The sequence below is a fragment of the Sus scrofa genome, chromosome 8 (assembly GCF_054392235.1).
Source record: "Sus scrofa isolate SSC_HxYL_T2T_F1_AM1 chromosome 8, Sscrofa_HxYL_maternal_Yorkshire_Landrace_v2.0, whole genome shotgun sequence".
NCBI lineage: Eukaryota > Metazoa > Chordata > Mammalia > Artiodactyla > Suidae > Sus > Sus scrofa.
In genome coordinates this window covers 94,334,965-94,358,829 of record NC_139390.1, presented here as the reverse complement: position 1 = coordinate 94,358,829, position 23,865 = coordinate 94,334,965, and the positions used below count along the sequence as shown (strand labels likewise).

At 45.2% G+C, this 23,865-nt stretch overlaps 1 protein-coding gene across 4 annotated transcripts; it reads left to right on the top strand.

The window, feature by feature from the left end:
* NOCT (nocturnin) lies at window positions 1-23,865 on the top strand. 4 transcript variants are annotated; one of them, XM_084972879.1, is made up of 4 exons: window positions 1-395; window positions 18,456-18,528; window positions 19,892-20,161; window positions 21,663-23,865. In XM_084972879.1, the coding sequence occupies exons 3-4, from the start codon at window positions 19,900-19,902 to the stop codon at window positions 22,484-22,486; spliced, it is 1,086 nt and encodes a 361-aa protein (XP_084829005.1). In that variant the 5' UTR covers window positions 1-395; window positions 18,456-18,528; window positions 19,892-19,899; the 3' UTR covers window positions 22,487-23,865. The 4 variants fall into 4 exon arrangements, with proteins under 4 accessions (XP_084829005.1, XP_003129235.2, XP_020957244.2 ...); XM_021101585.2 differs by lacking the exon at window positions 1-395 and adding an exon at window positions 11,130-11,187; XM_003129187.5 differs by lacking the exon at window positions 18,456-18,528.

Below are 23,865 nucleotides of genomic sequence, written 5' to 3'. Positions count from 1 at the left end.
AGACAGCGGCTCCGCCTCGTAGCAGCTGCTGCCACCTCTCCGTCTCCGGCTCGAGGTCCAGGACTTTCCCCCGAGCCGCGGTTGCGCGAGAAGGAGCCGGGGCATCTCTGCTTGGACTGACCCGAGAGTCGGCTCGGCTCGGCCGGGCCCCGAGGATCTGTGGGGCGCGCGAGGAGCCGCGGCGGTTGTGGCAGCGGCGCCCGGCATGTTTCAGAGCCCGCGGCGGCTCTGCTCCGCCCTGCTGCAGAGGGACGCGCCCGGCCTGCGCCGCCCGCCCGGCCCGCCGCCGCGCCGCCGCTCGCCCCCGCCCGCCGCCGGCCCCAGGCCCGCATCCCCCCGGCTCCTGGCGGCGGTCTCTGCGGCCCAGGGCGCCGCGAGGTCGTCGTCCCGAACAGGTGAGTGCACGGTGGTTCCGGGCGGAGAACGCGGCGGCGGCCAACGCGCGGCCGCCACCTGGAGACCGCGCGGAATGAATGAGAAGCCGGGGGCTGCCGGGCGGTGGGGTCCGACGGGGATGCGTGTCCTCCTCTCGCTGAGCCGCGGTCTCCGCTACTCTTTGCCCCTCTGCCCTCGCCTTCCCTGGCCTGGGGCTTGCACGTCCGGTAAGAGCTGGAACCCGGTGGTAGCTTCCCGTTTATCGTCGCATGCCGCGCTTTCAGTATTTCTCGCTCTTGACCTAGGTTAAGCTTCCCCCTTCCGAGGCCACAGATGATTTCTGTTGGTTTTACTTCTAATCGTGATGAAACATTTTATGCAAAAGAAAAAACACTCATTGGATCATATGGCCTGTACGACTTAGATGCTCTGAATTTTTTTAAATGTCATGCTAACTATGTTATAACGCGCATTGACTCTTTTTACATTTATTTGAAAATTGTTCGGAGACTTCCACTCTTAATATTTATGTCATTTTGCGTCCTGTATACCTGGGTTAAGATCGTGTAAAGGTGATGCCATCCGTTTTCAGAGAGTCAGTTTTCCGTGTCACGTGCTCTGGACTTCCCCTATTTTGCCACCTTGGTTTCAGCCTGAGGACTCATTAGGGCGGCCACAATTTACATACAGATTACTCATACTTTTAGGAATAAAGCTTCTGTTTCAAACCTGGCAATTTTATCACACCGAAAAAAGTGTAAAGAGATGCACTTGACAGTCACTGAGATCTTCTTTCCCGGTTCTATAGGAATTTGGCACATTGTGAAATTACTGTTAGAATGGATACCACCTAATAACTGCTGGTGTTTTTTTCTTGCTGGGAATCTTCAAGAGGAACATTGTTAGGTTGGAGGTGGGAGAAATTAAAGAAAACCAGTTGGTGTCTCCTGGATCATATCTCATATCTTAACCTCTTACCTTAAATTCCCTCTGAGTCCTTCAGAGGCAGAGTTAGTCAGTAGGTTCATTCTGGGACTACAGATAGTTTGTGTAATACAGACAGATAGCTGTGCTGTTAGCTGGGGAAGAAAGGTCACAACATTTGGGATCTTGGGCTTTTGACGCAGGTGTTTAATGAACTTTCTAGAAGTTCTCTGATATCCCGTGGTATTACAAATAAAGAAATTGAAAGACATTATTGTAGACAATTACTACTATAAGAGCTAGGCAATTTTCTGGATTCATTCAGTTTTCGCTTTAGCAACTTGTTGGAAGGAATTCATGAATGCGATTTATATGCTCATCGCTTGATCACTCAAAAAGTCTTGACAAGGAGTTCCCGTTGTGGCTCAGTGGTTAACGAATCCAACTAGGAACCGTGGGGTTGCGGGTTCGATCCCTGGCCTTGCTCAGTGGGTTAAGGATCCGGCGTTGCCATGAGCTGTGGTGTAGGTTGCAGAGGCGGCTCGGATCCCGTGTTGCTGTGGCTCTGGCGTAGACCGGCAGCTACAGCTCCAATTAGACCCCTAGCCTGGAAACCTACATATGCTGGGAGAGCAGCCCTAGAAAAGACCAAAAAAAAAAAGTCTTTACAAAATGTCTCATGTTGTGGCTCAGCGGTAACAAACCCAACTAGTGGTAACGAATCCTTGAGGATGCAGATTCAATCCCTGGCCTTGCACAGTGGGTTAAAGATCCGGCATTGCCCTGAGCTGTGGTGTAGGTTGCAGACATGGCTTGGATCTAGCATTGTTGTGGCTGTGGTGTAGGCCACAGTTGCAGCTCTGATTCGACCCCCAACCTCGGTATCATCCATATACTACAGTTGCCGCCCTCGAGAGCTAAAAAAAGAAAGTCTCATTCTGTAGGTGCTTTATTATATAGGAGGGTAAAAGAATGTGAGGTTTCGCCTGCCTCTGAGGAATTTAGTGCCCAGTAAGAGAGATGAGCTTTGCACAAAGACATGACTGTTTAATGAAATAAGGTACTTTTTATTCTCTTACAATTAAAGGTTTGCAAATGGCATGAGGGTGCTGGAGAGCGGGAAGTCCCTCTGCACTGGTGATCTTTAGGCTTCAGAAAGTGGTTGGCATTTGAGCTGGACCTTGAAGCATAGGTAGGATTGAAAGAGTTAAAACATTTTGCTTGGGAAGAGCCAGGAGCAAAGTGGAAGGCCTGAGGCAGGAATATGGCAGGATGAAAGAAGAGGTTCCTTGCAAAACGTTTCCCAGAGATCCTCGGAACCAGCATTAGGTGCTTTTAAAATAGGTGCAGATTCATGGATCCTACTGCGGACTTATTAAACAGAATCAGTTATTGGTGGGCCCCAGATTCCACATTGCTGAACAAAATGACAACAGTAATCAAAAACAGATTACTCTCTGGGAGTTCCCTTCATGGTGCAGCAGAAACAAATCTGACTAGAATCCATGAGGATGTGGGTTTGATCCGTGCCCTCACTCAGTGGGTCCGTGATCTGGCATTGTCGTGAGCTGTGGTGTAGGTTGCACATGTGGCCTGGATCCCACATTGCTGTGGTTGTGATAGTGTAGGCCAGTGGCTACAGTTCTGATTTGATCCCTAGCCTGGGAACTTCCATATGCCGAGGGTGAGGCCCTAAAACGCCAAAAAAAAAACCACCCCAAAACAAAAAGCAAATTACTCTCTTCCCCCTCACCCCCGCCCTCCACTGCCCCCACCAGCTGCAACCACAGCATGTGGAAGTTCCCAGGCTAGGGATCGAACCCTCATTACAGGAGTGACCAGAGCCACTGCAGTGACAACACTAGATCCTTAACCCACTGAGCCACTTGGGAACTCTGAAAGCAGATTACTCATAAATGGCCCAAAGTTTAGACATCTGGCTAGAGAAGGCTTGAGGGAGCTGGAAGCTACTCTCCCCTCCAGCGTGTTTTTGGGGTTGGGGTAAGTGATCCCAACATTTGACCCCATTTGATAATCAGTTCCTTCCTAACTTATGCCCCTTGGCCATCAGAGGTCACTGGACAGATGAGTACAATCATCAAATGCTAGCTTATTAGAATTTTTTTCTCTCCTTTTTTTTAAGGGCTGCACCTGCAGCATATGGAAGTTTCCAGGCTGAGTTGAATTGGAGCTGCAGCTGCTGGCCTACACCACAGCTCACAGCAACACCAGATCCTGAACACACTGAACGAGGCCAGGGATCGAGCCCACACCCTCATGGATACTAGTTGGGTTCTTAACCGGCTGAGCCACAATAGGAACTTCAGGTTATTAGAATTTAAAGGAGACCTAGCAGTGTTTTGCTACCTTTTCTCATGGCAGGCAGCAGCCTGGGTAAAGAAGCAGCAGTTGCCACAGTTACTGTACTAGATGAAGTGCAGTCTGGCGTCCTCTGTGGGTTTCTAAATGCTGTGTCCCCCACATTCCTCCTCCTCAGATAATGAAGAGTTGGCTGAATTACTGTTCTCCACCAGTGGGACATGTTGCTTTTCTTCCTGGTGCAATTTAAAAAGCAAATACCAGCATGTTTGAGGAGGCAGCTTTATTTAGTATGTCCCTTAACGATGTGAGTAAGCTGCTTGTGAGAGAGAAGAAATGGAAAAGCTTGTAATTATCAAGCTTCTACAGAAATACATTGCTTTCTCTGTGGAAGAACTAAGGTATCATTTTCCTGTAGCACAGGCAGGAGTTTAAATAATAGTGAGTTATTGGGGGCTTTTGAATTAATAACCATGGCTCCAGAATCACATTCAACACACTCGGGACATTTGCAAGTCATTTAACTTTGCTTGCTGGACTTTACTAGAAAAAAACATAAGGTAAATTGAGACTGATTGATGCACAAGTTTTACCAAACATAGTACACGTTAAAGGCCAAATTCTGGAAGAGTTAAGATCGTTGAGCTTGGGGCCCAAGACAAATTCAGGAGATTCCAGAGGAAGAACCAACTTTTACCTGAATGGAAGCACACTTCAAGAAAAGGAAAGAATTGGTATATTTGTGAAGGTTCAGTGAGAAAGAACTTGACACTGACATTGTAACAGGAGAGGGTCTGTGGAGCTGTACAGTCAGAGGGGGTCGGTGGGTAAATACACCATGTAGGTTCCTGTGATGTTTGCTAAAAGAGAGGTGAGACAGGTTCAGCCTGGTTCTTGGAAGGCGGAGGAAGGGAGACTCCGCAGGTATATTTACTGTTAGGAGTGATTCTAATCAGGATTTATAGGATCATGATAACCACTTGAATGGTTATCACACATGAATACTTAGAAATTCAAGGGCACGTGCGTGGGTCTTTGGCTCCGTAGTTAACCTGCTTGAACTCTAATGGAAAGCAACTAAAATATCGGGGATTTGCTATTCTTCGGATCGGGGAAAGCAGCCTTCCCACTGGAAGGAGCAAGACCTCAAGCAGAGATCTTAGCTACGAAGCAAAAATCTTGTCTCCACATGGTCTGGAAGCGACACCTGAAACATACGTGAGTTACCCTGAATTCGGTGTCAGGGATGTGGGCAGGCATGCCCAGGGGAACGAGGGCTGAAGAAAATTATTCCTGTCGGGTTTGCATGTCCCTGTGAAATGTCGTCCCCTGCCCCGACTCCCATATGCAGATGGGCACATAAGGGGCCTGAGCATCTCTGGATTTTGGTATCTGGGGGGGTCCTGGGACCAAGCCACTGAGGGGTGACTACTTTTTTTCTCCGGGTACTATCAAAAGAATGCCTGTGCCCCACTCAGATCTGAATTTTAGTTTCTGCGAGTGGGCCCTGAGCAGCTGTTGGCTCTGACGTGTCGCCTGGGCGGACAGCCAGTGAGACCTGTTTTACCAAATGGTTGGAAGCCTGCTAGAAGTTTCTTACCAGTGCCCCCGGAAGTCAGATGGCTGCTGGATTATTATGAGGGATTGTGCAGAAAGATTTAAAAACCGCCTTTATTCCCTCTTAAGAATTGGAGTAGTATCTCTGGTCCAGAGTTACCTGGAGCCAGACTCTGGGCAGGAGGGAGCCCTGGCTGTGCTTTGGTCTCTGCATCCCGTCGCCTCCTCCTCCCTTTCCCATCCCAGCCCCAGCTCTGAGTCCAGCACCTGGGGCGGGGGTCCTTCGCCAGTCTGCAAATGGCTTGTGACTCAGTACATCATCCAGTACAGGGTATGAGGAAGTTGCTTTGCATGTTCTGGTGACACCTTGGATATGATAATTTCCTGATTCCTTTATGTTTTGCTTTCGTGGATGCTAACCACCCCTGAGGGACCTGATGAAGGAACATGTTCATCTTTTCCCATTTTCTGGGCCAAATAGATTTGCTGAGATGTGTTCTAGACTTGATTTCCCTTTCAGGTGGTTGGAAGATTTTCATGACAGCTTGTTAAATAATTTTTTAAAAGTTACAGAACACAGGTGGCCCATGAATAAAAATATTTTTCCTCGGAACCTAAATGTCTCTGTGAGTATTGATTATCTCTAGAAGTATTGTTTATCGTTGATGTTCAAAAGTTCTATCAGGGTAAAAGACTCAGCGTCAGGTGAGCCCAGTCTGAGGACAAAAGCATTCTTGAGCACAGGAAGAATTTCTGTTTCTTGGATGATTTTATCCACTGTATCTCCTGTTCTCATGTTACTAAACTCCCATTAGACAGATTGTTGGCCATATGGATCCATCCTCTGTGAGTCCTCTTTTTAAAAAATCTTTATCTCTTTATTTGGTGAGATTTTTCTGAACATGTCTTTTTTCTTTTTCTTTTTTTTTTATGGTTGCACCCCTGGCATATGGAAGTTCCTGGACCAAGAACTTAAATCTGAGCCACAGCTGCTCAGCTGGATCCTTTAATCCACTGCACTGGGCCAGGGATCAAACCCGCCCCACTGCAGTGACTGAGCTGCCGCAGCAGGAATGCTTGAACCTGTCTGTTTTGAAGTCATTTATAGTTTCTGGACATTTTCTGTTTGTCCGCTCTTTTTTTTTTTTTTTTTTTTTTAAATAGAAGCCTATTCTTATTGTGTCCATATTCTCTTGTAGCTGTAAGTCTGTATAGATACATATGGATGCTTCTCCCTCAGGCTGTGCCTCCAGGGGAGAGCAGTTTGCATGCCCTGGAGGTGCCATACTGGGCAGCTCTCATCTGTGTTCTCTGAGGCTTGGCTCCCCTGAGGTCCATCATTAGCTCCCGTCTGCTCTCCTTCCCTCCCCATCACCCTTGGGAGCCCTTCAGGGCATGTCCCACTTCTGAAGCTGCCAGAAGCCACCTTGGGCCATTTCTGTGTGAGAGAGGAAGGAGCTGTCTCAGTGCCATTCTTGAAAGAATTACCCTGACAATCTCCCCTCTGCCTCTCCTGCCCTTTGTGGACTCAGCTCGCTTGGGAAGATTTTTTTTTTTTTTTTGTCTTTTTGCCTTTTCGCCTTTTCAAGGGCCGCTCCCACGTCATATGGAGGTTCCTAGGCTAGGGGTCCAATCAGAGCTGTAGCCGCCGGCCTACACCAGAGCCACAGCAACGCAGGATCTGAGTCACATCTGTAACCTACACCACAGCTCACGGCAACGCCAGATCCTTAACCCACTGAGCAAGGCCAGGGATCGAACCTGCAACCTCATGGTTCCTGGTCGGATTCACTAAGCCACGACGGGAACTCCGGGAAGAATCATGTTGAATTTACCTTAGGTAGCTTGGACTGCATCTTCCTCCATTCTGAGTTCTCTGTTAATTCTGTCTCTGTCTTCCTGGAATTTTTGCAAGTTTTTGGTCTCTTGGTGGCATCTTTTCTTGTTGTACTACATTGTTGTTTCAGTCCTAAAAAATCTGAATACATGAACTTTACTCCCAAAAGCTCTTAGGAAGGCAAGAGTAATAATCTGCTCTGTTTCATGTCTGATGATCTGCTGATTACAGGCAACGTGTCAATTCCCATTTTAAAAAAATGAATCTTTGGATGTTCCCACAGGGTTCAGTGGGTTAAGAATCTGGCATTGTCACAGCTGGGGCTCTAGTTACATCTGTACCACTGGTTTGATCCCTTGCCCAGAAACTTCTGCATGTTGTAGGTATGGCGAAAAAGAAAAATAATTGGACTAAAGTTTTGGGGGTTTTTTGTTTGTTTTTTTCTTTTTAGGGCCGCGCCTGCGACACATGGATGTTCCCAGGCGAGGGGTCAAATCAGAGCTACAGCCGCTGCCGTACACCACAGCCACACAGGATCTGAGCCACATCTGCAACCTACACTATAGCTCACTGCAACACCAGATCCTTAACCCACTGAGCAAGGCCAGGGATGGAACCCACAACCTCATGGTTCCTAGTCAGATTCATTCCTACTGCACCACAAAGGAAACTCCTGGACTAAAGATTTAAAAACCACTGATAGGAATTCCTGTTGTGACTCTAGAGGTTAAGAAGGCAGCATAGTGTTCATGAGGATGTGGGTTTGGTTCCTGGCCTCATTTAGTGGGTTAAGGATATGGTATTGCCGCAAGCTGTGGCTTGGGTCACAGATGTGGCTGGGATTCTGTGTTGCCGTGAACTGTGATGTAGATCACAGCTGCAGCTCTCATTCGACCTCTAGCCCAGGAACTTCCATGTGCTGCAGGTGCGACCATAAAAAGAGAAAAAAACAAAAAACAAAAACAAAACCACTGACAGTTTTCACTTCAGACTTATAAAGATGATCTTTTCCTACATATGCCATAACTATTAAAGCAAATCTATGGAAATTTATATATGAAAATTGTTTTTCCCTATTTTAAAGGACTGAATCTTTCATTGGTTTTGTGAAATATGTATAGACAGACTGTACGATTCACTTCAATGTAATCTAGAGCAGGGGTCTGCAGACTTCTTCAGTAAAGAGCCAGCTAGTAGGTATTTAGGCTTAATAGCCCAAAAATCTCTGTTGCAGCTCTTCAGCCCTGCTGCTGAAGTGTGGAAGCAGCCATAGACAATACATAAACCTTATTTACGGACATTGGAATTTGAATTTCACATCACGATTTTTCACATCATGAAATATTAAATCTTTTCAACCCTTCGAAAATGTGAAAGATCACAAATACAGGACACTGGCCAGATGCGGCTTAAGGGCTATAGTTTGGGCCCCTGATCTAGAGAGAATTCTGTACTGTCAGCAGAAGTTCCTGTTTGCTCCCTATTTTCCATCCGCAGCTGTAAACCCGAACCCCCTTGAGTGTCCCAGAAATGTGTATAATGAGCATCAGGCAGTAACACCATCTTAGTGGAGAGCTGCCATCCCACCAGATTCTTTCCACTTCTCCGCCTTTTCAGTTTTATTTCAGAGGAGTTCCCCGTCATGGCTCAGTGGTTAACGAATTCGACTAGGAACCATGAGGTTGCGGGTTTGATCCCTGCCCTTGCTCAGCGGGTTGGGGATCCGGCATTGCTGTGAGCTGTGGTGTAGGTTGCAGATGTGGCTTGGATCCCACGTTGCTGTTGGCTCTGGCGTAGGCCGGCGGCTATGGCTCCGATTCGACCCCTAGCCTGGGAACCTCCATATGCTGCGGGTGCGGCCTTAGAAAAAGGCAGAAAGACAAAAAAAAAAAAAAAGTTTTTACTTCAGAGCGTTATGCTGGAAAAGCCCAGCTTATGGAAATGCTTGGCCAGCCAACTGAAAACGGAGCACCAATTTTAACAGGTTAACCTAAGCTTTCATGGTGGAGGGATTTCTTTTTCCTTACCATATGTTCTAGAGGAGTCTGACCTGCTGGTCTGGCATCCATGTCCTGGCATTCTTGTCCGTGACTGCTGCCTAGCAGAGAAAGGTTGTTGGGTTGTCCTGCTGTGTCTAGGAGCTTATATTTTTAGACACGTTAGGTTGAGAGGCATGACCTTCACTTGATCTCTCCAGTAGGGCGGGGTGGGTCCTTACTCAGCCTTGTACACTTTGTGCTGTGCCAACGTGTATGCCTCGATGGATGGCAAAGGGAGGAGGTGGAACTTGCCCTCTGCTCATTCCCCGGGCATGTGCGTGCCCCTGGCTCACCTCCACGCAGTTGTCCTGACTCCGGATCAGCACTCAGACGCCTATGAGCCACAGTCCAAGGTGCAGACAGCTTGGGCTTGCAGAGCCAGTCCCTTTTCGAGTTGTGCAATCCTGAGAAACCTGTGCATTCAGTCACTTAATGTTAGTATCTATAAAATGGCAAGCACATACCCATTTTGCTGGATTATTGGGAAGAATAATGAAAATACATTCAAGTAGTAGGGCCCAGGCTGGGCTCCCCAAGGTTAATAGCGTCTCTTTAAACTCAGAGAGTGAGCTTTGCTAAGTGTAGCAAAATGCCTAGCATTTCTCCACTTAGGATGTGCTAGATATTTAGTTTAACTCATTCTTCACAGTAACCCAAGGAAGTACACAGTAACCCAAAGTGATCCTCAAAGAAAGAGACTGAGGCACAGAGAGGTATCCGATAAGTAAAAAGAGGAGATGGGATTTGAAACCAGGCAGCCTAACCAGAGTCCATGTGTTTAAGGCCATTTTGCCTCCAGAACTGTAGCCAGATCTCACTGAGAAAAGTTGAAGCTTTAGCCCTTATCCCTTCACATGCTAACATGCTCAACTGCTAAGGACTCCAGGCATGCCTGTCAACGTTAGTCAGTGGTGCTCAATAATAGAGATTTTTTTTTTTTTTTGTCTTTTTGCTATTTCTTGGACCACTCCCTCGGCATATGGAGATTCCCAGGCTAGGGGTCTAATCGGAGCCATAGCCACCAGCCTACACCAGAGCCACAGCAATGCGGGATCCGAGCCACGTCTGCAACCTACACCACAGCTCATGGCAACGCCGGATCGTTAACCCACTGAGCAAGGGCAGGGGCCGAACCCACAACCTCATGGTTCCTAGTTAACCACTGCGCCACGACGGGAACTCCAATAATAGATATTTGAAGACTGATCACTGACTGAAATATTTGACCCTCACCAGAAAATAGCATTTTCCTAAACTGGCACTTAGAATCCAGTCTCTGGGGTCCAGGAGTTAATGTCCTACAAATCCATACTGCCACACAAAAATTGAAGGCAGACCTGCAGGAGTCATGCTGTGCAGTTGAGTTTTGGTTTTCTAGCAGATGAGTACAAAACAACACAGAAAGGACCCTAATTACAGCCTCACAAAATTCCAGAAAGGTAATAGTGACTTGTCCCATTGAGCATCATCTATAAAATAGCCAAGGAGTTCCTAAGAGGATAACAGGTTTCAGCAAGTAAAAGTGCACAGTATACCATAAAGTGCTTTCCCAACCCAGGGCAGTTCCCCTGCCAGTGTTTGACAGGGTCCTTGACACTTTGCTGCTGTCACTTGCCATCCTTTCTTCCATCAACGTTTCAGAAGCACTGGGCTGAGTCCTGGGGGAAGTGGTAAATGAGATGGATCTAGTCCTTATTCGCTAGGAACTTAGGGACAAGGATTATGGTTCAGATATCCAGGGTGGTTTAAGTCAGGAAGCAGGTCAGGTGTAAAGAGAAGGGAGCCACTGAGGCTTGCTCCTTGAAGCTGTCAGGTGTGGGGGCTATGAATCTTTATATCTTCAGTAAATATCACCCATATACAATACCCAAGCTATTTTAGGTGGATGGTTATCTTGTGAATATTTTGAAGGTGGCAACGTTTACTCAGGAACCTGCTCTAAAGAGCCTAATGAAAATGAGCTGCTAAATTAGATGTCTGAACTTTGATGTGGTTCAGCACATGGCCAGTAGGTGGCAGCATAAGCTTGCTGTTTCAATGATGGCTTCCTGTGACGTCTGTCCTTTACAGTTTTGCGTACTTTTACTCTTGGAGGTTTCCTTGGGCCCAAGTTGCTCGGCTCCAGCAGCTTCTCAGGTGTGTATCCAGATAATCCTGACTTTCGTTTAGTTTCTGCTTTTTAATCAGCATTTTGGCCAAGCCATCATTTCAAGAGACTAAACTCAGACTAAAGGTGGGAGAAATTATTAATAGGCTGGTTTGAGCAAACTCTAGAATTACGCATTTGTGGATAACTAGAAAAACATTATGTGGAGGGGTCTTTCTGTGGTGATTTTTGAGGTGCTGTTAGGACTGTGTGGACTGGTTAGCCCAGGCAGTCTGGGGCGCATGGTGAGGATTCTCATTCTAACTGTTGATTGAAGATGTTTCATTAAACTGTCCCCCATCATTCCCTCTAATGGTTGGCACTCTTAGGAACTTATACTGTGGTCTGCCAATTTCTTGAGAAGTGTGTAGCAATCGGTAGTATAAAAAGTAAACATATACTTGGGAGTTCCCTAGTGGTCTAGTGGTTAGAGCTCTTTCACCACTGCGGCCAAGGTTCAGTCTGTGGTCTGGGAACTGAGATTCCCCACATCAAGCCACTGCACACCACAGCTTTTTAAAAAAAAAAAAAAAAAAAAGTTCCTGCTGTAGCACAAGGGCTTAATGATCCAGCTTGTCTCTGTGGAGGCACAGGTTTGCTCCCCTGCCTGGCACAGTGGGTTAAGGATCCATTGTTGCTGCAGCTCTGGCTCAGATTTGATCCCTGGCCCAGGAACTTCCGTATGCCATGGGTGTGGCCAAAAAAGAAAAAAAAAAAGGAGTGAATCTATTCTCTATATGTATATAAAATGTATTCTATACATATAGAGAGAGGGAGTAAATATGTTCTATATATATTATATATATGTGTGTATGGGTTTTGTTTTTTTTGTTTTTTTTTTTGAGCTGCACTCGCAGCATATGGAAGTTTCCAAGCTAGGGGTTGAATCTGAGCTATAGCTGCCGGCCTACACCACAGCCACAGCAACGCCAGATTCTTAACCCACTGAGCTGGGCCAGAGATCAAACCCGCATCCTCATGGATACTAGTTGGGTTTGTTTCCACTGAACCACAATGGGAACTCTCTGTATTCTATATTTTAGTGATTAGCTCACATTTGCTTTATTTATTAGGAAGGTAAGGGGTGACATACCACTAATGTATTTCTGGAATCCAAATAATCTGAATTCTCCAGCAAATCTTTAAAGGCTATTATAAGGATAAAAAGAGTTATTCCTATAAAGTAGCAGTGAGGTATGTATGTATCATCATCATCATGGAATGAAGCATCGAGGTCTGTGATGGAAGCGGTGCAGCTACATGGCAACACCGTTGTCATCTTTTTGCCTGTGTGTGTTATGTCATGTGTATTACATTGAGAATGATGGCTGATACTTTCTTTTCTGAAGTGGTTGGGGGGGATGAATTTGGGGCAAAAACCGAATGTAATGTGGGGTCAAATAAAAAAAATAACTCTGCAAACACATGTCACATTGGACCTAGAAGCCAGTATGAGTGCCAAATAAAACTTGAGTAGAAGATACTTCTAGTATTTTAGCTACCTACCACCTGAATGAATTGTGTGTACTACCTCTGCCCCAGCAAAGTGGCTTCCTCCCCACGGTGCTGTTCTGAACAGTCATTTTCAAGCTCTGAATGACAACCCCTGTTAAGGCATAAAACTACAGCAGGAAGGCAAGCAACCTCGGAATCATGTATTTATATGAGAAAAGAATGGGGGTTTTTTTGTTTGTTTGTTTTGGTTTGGTTTGGTTTTTTTGGCCGCCCCATGGCATATGGAACTCCCAGGCCAGGGATCAGATCCCAGCCACAGTCGCAGCCCAAGCTGCAGCTGTGGCAACACTCTGGATCCTTAACAACGCACTGGGCCCAGGCTGGGATGCAACCCATGTCCCAGCGCTCCCCAGATGCCACCAATCCTGTTGCGCCACCGTGGAAACTCCAAAAGAATGTTTTTTTAATGGTTGATATTCTAAAAGAAGAAAGCGGCTTTTTAAAAACAGGTGAGACCACAGGAATTGTTACTAAGTTACTCCCACCTTGTAAAAGGCATACAATTCAATCTAGGATTATGGTGAGGCTTGAGGATACCATAGTCAAAGCGAGCAGAACTGTGAGTGGTACATAGGAAACATTCAGCTGTCACTGCACCATCCTTTGTGGGGGAGGGACAGAAGGGTACCCCACACGCACCAGCCCTGCTTTGTTCTCAAATTTAAATAACTGCCCTGCTACCTTGGAGTTTTTAGGCAGATCTGAGCTTTGGTACGGTGTTAGAAGCACAAAAATAGCACGTGAATTCTTCATCATGTCCACTTTTAATTATTAATCTCTAGCTCAAGGTTTTGCACTTTTTTTGACTTGCTGTCTGTTACCAGAAGGTTTTGGAACTAAATATAAAGCTCATATGCTCTTAGGACTAGAGGCAGAAAAGAAGAACTGGAGTTCCTGCAGAAACGAATCTGACTAGCATCCATGAGGACGCAGGTTCGATCCCTGGCCTTTTTCAATGGGTTAAGGGTCCGGCGTTGCCATGAGCTCTGCTGTAGGTTACAGACATGGCTCAGATCCTGCATTGCTGTGACTGTTGTGTAGACCAGCAGCTACAGCTCCAGTTCACCCCCTAGCCTGGGTACTTCCATATGCTGAGGGTGTGGCCCTAAAAAGATGAAAACAAAAACAAACAAACAACTGAAGACAGGAAGAAACGAATGGGACTTCCTCAGATCCCTTCTGATTTGATTCCATAAGCTGACCTGGTGAGAAGGGTATTTCTGAGGTGTAGAAAAGCTCAGTCTGGAATGAGAAGTCCAAGGGTAGCGATGAGGGAAGCTTGTCTGTGATGTGGAGGTAGTGTGCTGGTCCCTGGAGCAGCCTGGGGACAGTAGAGAGCGGTGACCTCCCACCTTTTGTGATCAGGATCAGGTACCCTGTCAGTTTGAGACAAACTGTGGTTAAATGAATTATAGACATGTCTACTTTCTGTTAGTTCATTTCACCTTTTTTAGCTCTGTTTTTTCCTAAGGAGTTGCTTTGTTTGTCTGCTGAAACAGGATGTCCACACTTAGAGGACAGTTGAATTCAAGGAGACATTCCCACTTTTTATTCTCTGGACACCTTTTCATTCTTAAAAAAAAAAAAAAAAAAAAAAAAAAACAAAACCGAAAAACCCTGTGGAGGGCTCCACAGAATTTTATTTAATATGATATGTATATCAAGTTAGTAAAACATGAGAACATTTTTCAATGTTTATCAAGTCATTAAATCTAATAATAAAGTCAGTGTTAAGGATTTTAACAAATGATCAAAGTAAGGATCTTTTTTTTGTATGTGGAAAAATAACTGTCTTCTAAAACAAAAAAGAAATTAGTGAAGAGTAGCATTGTTTGACATTTTTGGAATTCTCTTAAGGTCTGGCTTAATAAGAGATAGCTGTATTCTCATAGCTGCTTCTCCATTCAATCTGTTGTGATATATTCTTTTGGTTAAAATAAATCCAGTCTCTCACAGATAATGTAGTCAGGAGAAAAAGCATCTTAATAGCCTTTTAAGATGACTGTAGTTAATATTCTTTGTGGTAGCTTCTATTTTAATAGTTTTTTGCAACTTGGAATCTGATACCATGTCAGTGAACTTTGTATTGGTCATTTGTGAAATAAATGTTGGTTAACTGGGTTATGCAGATCTTCCATATCGTGGTTTTGTTTTGTTTGTTTTTTTGGCTGCACCCACAGCATGCAGAAGTTCCAAGGCCAGAGATGGAACCCACACCACAGCAGTGGCAGTGCTGGATTCTTAACTTCTTGCACCACCAGGGAATTCTGGATAGTTGTTTTTGTTTTTGTTTTTAATTGAAGTGTAGTTGATTTACAATGTTTCAAGTATATAGCAAAGTGATTTAGTTTCTCATATATATACATCTATACACACACACACACACACACACACACACACGAATTGGGGAGTTCTCATTGTGGCTTAATGGGTTAAGAACGCAACATAATCTCTGTGAGGGCCCCGGTTCAATTCTTGGCCTCAGTGGGTTAAGGATCCTGTGTTGCTATGGCTGTGGTGTAGGCCAGCAGCTCCAGCTGCAATTCGACCCCTAGCCTGGGAACTTCCATTTGGGACCAGTGCAGTCCTAAAAAAGGAAAAAAAAAAAACCTGAAATAGAAGATCCTAGAAAATAGTATTTACAGATTCCATGTGTGTGCACTAAGTTCTGAATGTAGAATGTATTTGTCGTTTCAGCTTTTATACTTATTGGCTAAATATCTATCATGTTCTACATAGAAGTATATAAATATTCATTCATGTGCATTTATATGTATATTCACACAGCATCACACACATAATGATAGTTTTACCTTAAAATTGTTGCTGTAGAAATGCCATATCTGCTGGGGATTGATTGACAAAGTATCAAGACCTCCCAGTCTGCCCCCACCAAAACAAAACTCCTTAGAGAGTTCCCATGTGGTGCAGCAGGTTAAGGATCCAGTGTTGCAGGCTGCAATGTGGGTTGCAGATGTGGCTCCATACCCAGTGTTGCTATGGACGTAGTGTAGCTGGCAGCTGCAGCTCTGATTCACACCCAAGCCTGAGAACTTCCAGATGCCACAGGTGTGGCTATAGAAAGAAAAAAAAAATCTTTGAGTCTGTTGCTGTTTTGTGTCATTTTTGATTAGATAACCACATTTTAGTGACCTGGTGATATTTGTCCATCTCACTTACTTAGTATGACAAATCTGTAGGTCTGTGTTGCTGCAAATGGCATTATTTTGTTCTTTTTTATGGCTGAGTAATATTCCATTGTATATACGTACCACACCTTCTTAATCCATTCCTCTGTTGATGGACGTTTCGGTTGCTTTCATTTCGTAGCTATTGTGAGTAGTGTTGCTGTGAACATTGGGGTGCACTGTCTTTTTGAATCATGGTTTTCTCCTGATATGTTCCCAAGAGTGGGTTTGCTGGATCATATGGTAGTTCTAATATTTAGTTTCTTTAAGGAACCTCTGTGCTGTCCTCTGTGTTGGTTGTACCAGTTTACATTCCCACCAGCAGTGTAGGAGGGTTTCCTTTTCTCCCCACCCTCTCCAGCATTTATTGTGTGTAGACTTTTTTTTTTTTTTTTAAGAATGGCTGAAGTTGCAGCAATGCCAGATCCTGTAACCCACTCTGCTGGGCTGGGGATTGAACCTTCACTTTCATAGCCACCTGAGCTGCTGCAGTTGGATTCTTTTTTTTCTTTTTTCTTTTTTTTTTTTTTTTTTTTTTTTCCTCCTTTTTAGGGCAGCACCTATGACGGATGGAGCTTCCTAGGTTAGGGGTCAAATCAGAGCTGTAGCCTCTGGCCTACACCACAGCCACAGCCAAGTCAGATCCGAGCCGCGTCTGCAACCTACACCACAGCTCATAGCAATGCCAGATCCTTAACCCACTGAGCAAGGCCAGGGATTGAACCTGACACCTCATGGTTCCTAGTCGGATTCGTTAACCACTGAGCCATGATGGGAACGGTGGGATTTTTTTCTTTTTCTTTACCTTCCAGTTGGTATTGGTCATTCTAGGTTGATATTCTCAGGTATGTGATGTTTTCAGTATGTGGTTTTAAGGGTTTTTTTCCTCTCCTCTTTTCTTTAGAATAACAAAGGTAAGGCAGACCTTTATGTATTGATGTTTGAGTATGTCTGTGATATATGTTTTACCTTATTTTCCCTTAGACCACTTTATTTTTCCAGCTTTATTGAGATATAATTAACAAATAAAAATCATATGTATTTACAGTGTACTACACAATGTGTTGATATTTGATACATTGGTATTACTTCAGTCAAGCTAATTGACACATCTGTCACTCACATAGTTACTGTGTGTGTTGGGTAGGGGGTGAGACCACACAGGATCTACCCGTGTAAAAGACTTCAAGTATTCAATACCGAATTATTGAAAAGTCACCCTGCTCTGCATCAGACCTCCAGAATTTAATCCATCCTGCAGATTGAAACTCTGTGCTCCTAAGTTCTCTTGATTTATAGTTTTTAGTATTTGTTCCATGTGCTTGCCTTGGTTTTCCTGCTGCAAGAAATCCCATTATCTCTATGTTGGATCTTTGCTTAAAATGGGCATTTAGGAGTTCCCTTTGTGTCGCAGTGGTTAACGAACCCAGCCAGGATCCATGAGGATGCGGGTTCAATCTCTGGCCTCTCTCAGTGGGTTAGGGACCTGGCATTGCCGTGAGCTGTGTTGTAGGTCACAGATACTGCTCAGATCCCATGTGGCTGTGGCTGTGGTGTAGGCGGGCAGCCGAAGCTCTGATTCGACCCCTAGCTTGGGAACTTGCATATGCCATGGATGCAGCCCCAAAATGCAAAAAAAAAAGTGGGGGGGAGGTGCATATAATATTTGCCACTATTTCTCAAATGCTTTATCCTCTCTCTCTCTTTTTTTTTTAGGACCACATCTGCAGCATATGGAAGTTCCTGGGCTAGGGATCAAATTGGAGCTGCAGCTGCTGGCCTTCACCACAACCACAGCAACGCCAGATCCAAGCCACGTCTGCGACCTACACCATAGCTCACAGCGTGCCGGGTCCTTAACCCATTGAGCCAGGCCAGGGATCAAACCCGCAACCTCATGGATACTAATACTCAGGTTCACTACCACTGAGCCACAATGGGAACATCCCCTCGTTTCTTTGTTAATATTTTTTTACTGATTCTTTTTGTTGCCTTATTTCTTAGTTTTCCAATTCTAATTTAGGCTATTCTGCCACTTTCTTAGTGACCTTTAGCTCACTTTACATAGGATACAGTTGCACTTGGCTCTCCAGGCATGTCTTTTTGGCATGGTTTCGTTGTCTGAACAGATGTTATTCTCTTCCTCATTCACTTTATGTGAAGGTTTTTCTAAGTTTTAGAAGGAAGTGTGGTTTAGGCTTCACATAATGCCTCAAACTTTTGACTCCTGTGGGACACTGTTACCTTCTTTTTCACATTTACTTCTGTGTAGTCCTTGCTTTTTATCACAACTACCACTACAGAACTAAAGCTTGGCAAAGATATGATGTCATTAAAAGAATGTAGAGCAGTCCTTTTGAAGCTGAAATGCATCAGGCTGGTAGTTTGCCTGAGCCTGACAGACGTCAAATATTGCTGTTAGTCTCACACTTGAAATGCCCCATGGTGCCCTTCCATTTGGGCGATGCTGATACTACTGATCTGGAAACCACACTTGAGAAAACTGTAGGATTTTCACTGCCCTTTTTTTTTTTTTTTTTTTTTTTTTAAACTAGAATTACAGAAGAAAGATTTTCAAAGTTGTATTGCCAGCCAAGAAGATTTCTTTGGACCTACATACTCAGATAGGCAAGCAAATTATTTTTTTAAAATTTAACATGTTCAAATCAGTTCGAAACAGGTGTGTGCACATGTTCCTGCATGTGTGTTTGTGAGAAGAACAGGCTTGCTTGCAGTTGCACGGACACAGAAATGTATGTTGGGAGGACTGGGTGTGCGTTTCTTTGCCTTCATCTAGTTCTCTTGTTGTGGGGGGGGGCACTACTTTGAGTTGATGCAAGGGCACGATGGAGAGAATGCCTGCATGCTTGTTGCTCTTGATGTTTAAGGACACTTGGTGGTGAACATTTGAATTTGCTTTTGTGACTTGCTGCAGTGAATTGGATTGACTGCTGGTTTCAGATGCCATCAGCCTGCCAAATAATATGTTTTATGAAGAGAACTTTGTGTCTTGAAAGGGAGGGCAAGGATTTGGACGGGAAACTCAGATTCCTCCATTCCAGGATGCATCATGCACAGAATCTTGATGGTTGTTCCAAGCCCAATCTGCCCCTAATTTACACTGTGATGAAGAGAAACGTGGTTGACCTTTTAAAAAGCGATCAACTGCTTACAAGTGAAGTGACAATTACAGCTCCCCTCTTGCTCATTCGATGAAGGTTTTGCTCTGTTCTCCTTAGAGCATTTTAATCCATTTAGATGAGGAGAAATGGGGTGTGCTCTTCCCATACATAGCAAAGGGATCTGGGTCCCTGGCATGGCTAGAGCAACAGCCTGTGCTAACCTAACCTCTTTAGGACTAACTGGGGTTTCTAACATCTGGCTCTTTACAAACTGGACTTCAAGTTCTATTAAAATTTGGGGGGGGTTCCCATCGTGCCTCAGTGGTAACGAACCTGAGTAGTATCCATGAGGATGCAGGTTTGATCCCTAGCCTCGCTCAGTGGGTTAAGGATCTGGCATTGCTGTGAGCTGTGGTGTAGGTCGTAGACTCGGCTCGGATCGGATCCCTCGTTGCATGAGCTGTGGTATAGGCTAGCAGCTATAGCTCCGATTCTACCCTTGGCCTGGGAACTTCCATATACTGCACCTGCGGCCCTAAAAAGGCAACAACAACAATTTAGAAAGGAATCTGTATTTTGTGTAGCTAGCCGTGCTTTCATAAGACTGGGTTTATAAAATATAAAGACAAATCCATGAAGATCAAGTTATTCAACAGCCATTTTTCAAGTACCTGTCCTAGTGGAAAAGCTAGAACCTGGAAAGTCCTCCCTTAATCCATCCTGTGAATCGTGAACATGGCAGCATTGCCCTGAATTGAGCTCTTGCCTTCTGTGGACAATAACTGTGCTACCTTCCAGTTAAGCTATGGGAGAATGGAAGAAGGGGGGAGGAGGAGAGGCATGTGTAACTGTGCTTTCCTTTCCCGTAGTGTATCCCATGGGCAACGGCACGAGCAGGCTCTATAGTGCGCTCGCCAAGACGCTCAACAGCAGCGCTGCTGCCCAGCACCCAGAGTACTTGGTGACACCCGACACAGAACATCTGGAGCCCATCGACCCTAAAGAGCTCCTTGAGGAATGCAGGGCTGTCCTGCACACTCGGCCTCCCCGCTTCCAGAGGGATTTTGTGGATCTGAGGGCAGATGGCCCCAGCAGCCACCCACCTATTAGGGTCATGCAGTGGAACATCCTTGCCCAAGGTATGCCCGCCATGTTTGTACCCGGATCCCGAACGAAGCCATCCGTGGAGGGACGAGGCGTGGGTGGGGTGAGGGGGGAGGGGACTAGAGCAGCATGGGGAGCTCCCACAGGGTGGGTAGGAAAGGGAGTCATCGGGTTTTCACTAATAAATCCAGCAACTCGAATGTCTTCCGTACCTTCCACATTTGCAGGCTCTTCAAGTTCAGTGAACGTCTCTCTGCTTCCCAGCACATCCAGACTTAAAAAAAAGGACTTTTATTAGCCTCTCTGTTGTCCCCAGCTTTCAGTCCAGAGCACTAAGAGATTTGTCAGGGGGAACCAGAGTCTGCTGATTGGTTGACATAGAACTTTCTGCAGGGGATGGGAGCTGTGTGAGGGTTAGGGTGCATCTGGGCACGCTTGCTTGTGGCCAGATTCGCATCCAGACACCTCTTTATAATTTGAGGCCAGAGGTGTTTCTTCACTCCTCTCTGCTCTAAGATATTACTTTTTCTTTTCTTTATTTCTGTCTTTTTTTTTTTTTTTTTCCCTTGTCTTTTTATAGCCACACCTCCGGTATAGGGAAGTTCCCAGGTTAGGGGTCAAATCAGAGCTACAGCTGCCAGCCTGCACCATAGGCACAGTAACACTGGACCTGATGCACATCTTCAACCTACACCACAGCTCCCAGCAGTGCCAGATCCTTAACCCACTGAGCGAGGCCAGGGGTCAAACCCTCATCCTCTTGGATACTAGTCAGATTCTTAACCGGCTGAGCCACAACAGGAACTCCAAGATAACACTTTGTTGTGGTAGGAAGGACTCCTTTCCTGGGTCTGCTGAAGTCAAACAGATGTGTCAGTCAACTTTCTGTATTATTGCCGATCACGTAGCAGTTGAAATGTTAAGAAAAAAACAGGGTTACCATTTTTTCCTCTTTTCTGGAAAAGAAGGGCATACTCCCTGCCTTTCCAGTCTTTGATGTTTTTCTTTTTTTCTCAGGTGTTCATCCACAAGTAGGAAAAGCTGCCCATTTAAAACAGGTGTCATTTACTCTGAGTGGTGTCTGAAGAGGCTTAGTATGCATTACCATAGTCAGTGTTGAAATCATTATATAGAGTTAAGTGTATGTATTTCATCTGGCATAGTTAACATCTCTGGGAGTGCAGAGAAAACACTGTTTAAGACTAAAACGTGACGGAACATGGTAAATCAATTATAATAGAAAAAATAAAAATCTTAACGAGAAGAAAAAGACTAAAATGGAGGATCTCAGGTCCTAGAACATAGTAATAAGAAATGGTTTTAATATGAAAGCATCAGGGGCTTGCTTCACCTGGAGGGTAAGACATGAATTACCCAGTTTGGTGGGCTGGTGCGTGATAGAGAAGGATCACCGCAGGCGTCTGCAGCAGGGGGAGCACTCTGAAGCTCTTGGGTAGCCTCAAACCTGCAGAGATTCCCAGGTTCTTAGGAGCCGTGGTTCTTGTAGCTGACAGCTGATTGGCTTTTTTATTTCAGCGCTTGGGGAAGGCAAAGACAACTTCGTACAGTGCCCTCTGGAAGCACTCAAGTGGGAAGAAAGGAAATGTCTCATCCTGGAAGAGATCCTAGCCTACCAGCCCGATATACTGTGCCTCCAAGAGGTGGACCACTACTTCGACACCTTCCACCCCCTCCTCAGTAGACTGGGCTATCAAGGCACCTTTTTCCCCAAGCCCTGGTCACCTTGTCTAGACGTCGAACATAACAATGGACCCGATGGCTGTGCCTTGTTTTTCCTCCAGAACCGATTCAAGCTAGTCAACAGTGCCAACATCAGGCTGACGGCCATGACGCTGAAAACCAATCAGGTGGCCATCGCCCAGACCCTGGAGTGCAGGGCATCCCGCCGGCAGTTCTGCATCGCGGTCACCCACCTGAAGGCACGCACTGGCTGGGAGCGATTCCGATCGGCTCAAGGCTGTGACCTTCTCCAGAACCTGCAGAACATCACCCAGGGAGACAAGATCCCCCTCATTATCTGTGGGGACTTCAACGCAGAGCCAACAGAGGAGGTCTACAAACACTTTGCTTCCTCCAGCCTCAACCTGAGCAGCGCCTACAAGCTGCTGAGTGCCGACGGGCAGTCAGAGCCCCCATACACAACCTGGAAGATCCGGACCTCGGGCGAGTGCCGCCACACCCTGGATTACATCTGGTACTCCCGGCAGGCACTCAGCGTGCGCTCGGCCCTGGATCTGCTCACGGAGGAGCAGATCGGACCCAACCGGCTGCCATCCTTCAACTACCCTTCAGACCACCTGTCTCTAGTGTGTGACTTCAGCTTTAATGAGGAATCTTGAGGGACTGTTAGAAATGCTTGTCTGTGTTTTGCTAAGAGTCTTATTAACCAGGGATGTTTCAGGAGACTGAAATGGAATAAGAAGTCGACTGAGGCAGGGCTCCCAGCTTCTCTGACTTCACTTTCCATGTTTGCAACACGTCTGTGGGAAGGAACCCGATTAGCTCACAGACTTTTTCCATTAAAACCTACAGCAGCAAAGGTGTTTGCACTCCAGTTTCAGCTTGTATTGTTTTCTTTCCCTTAGCATTACATTCTGATCATGAAAGGGCATTATAATAGGCTTGTTGTGAAGCTTCCAGTTTGAGGATGTTCCCTTTTTTTTTTTTTTAAAGGGCCTAAAGCGCAGCATATGGAAGTTCCCAGACTAGGAGTCGAATCAGAGCTACTGCTGCCACCTTACACCACAGCTCCCAGCCATGCCAGATCTTTAACCCGCTGAGCAGGGCCAGGGATCAAACCCACATTCTCATAGATACTAGTCGGGTTCATTTCCACTGAGCCACAATGGGAACTCCTAAGGATACCATATTAATAAAATAGACTTGCTTGAGCCCCCCATAATCAACAGGTATGCAGGAACCAGTTCTCTAGACAACATTTCAGGTTATTTATTTGTGGGTGTTTTTAAAAAAATAACAATATGTGCATGGCAATATTTATTTTTTTATGTCTTCATGTAAAATTAAATTATCGCATTACGAACATTTTAAACCCATGCAAAACATAAGTTATAGAATAATTTATAGTAATTTTCTTAAAGCTTTAAAGATGTTTTATTTGGGTATCTAACAATAGTCATGTACGAAGGCACTATTTAGCCCAGAGGGGTTTTTGTTGGTTGGTTAAGTGGAAATATCACTTTTCCTTGATGTGTTCATGAATCCTTCCTGTGCCTCCATGTTTCCCATCATTGGGTTTCTTGAAGAGAACAGTCAGTCTTCATTCTCGAGTCACTGTTAATGAATTTCTAGTTTTACATCGAAATGCTATTGGTATGCATTTGAGGTCACTCTGTCATTATTAGTATTGGAATGTGCTTTGCACAATAGATTATTTAGGAGCTGTTGTGTGGCAGTGGCTAAAACGTTGGTGGGACCTTTCTTACAGAAACAGGCAACTGTTTCCAGCCTGTTAATGAGGCTGCCATTGATATTTATTAAGGTAGCCGGGTGACTGGTTCAGAACGTCTGAAGAACAGACTATAAAGGGTTAGAAAGATGACCTGGAATTCTCTTCCCTCAGAAATAAAAGTGGTAAAGATATCCGATGAACAAAAATCCCAGAAAACAGCCAATTTACTGGAAATCAATTGATAAATATTTTAACCCATGAGTTGTAAATATTTAAGATTAATAAATAAATGGTCTTTTAAAGCTA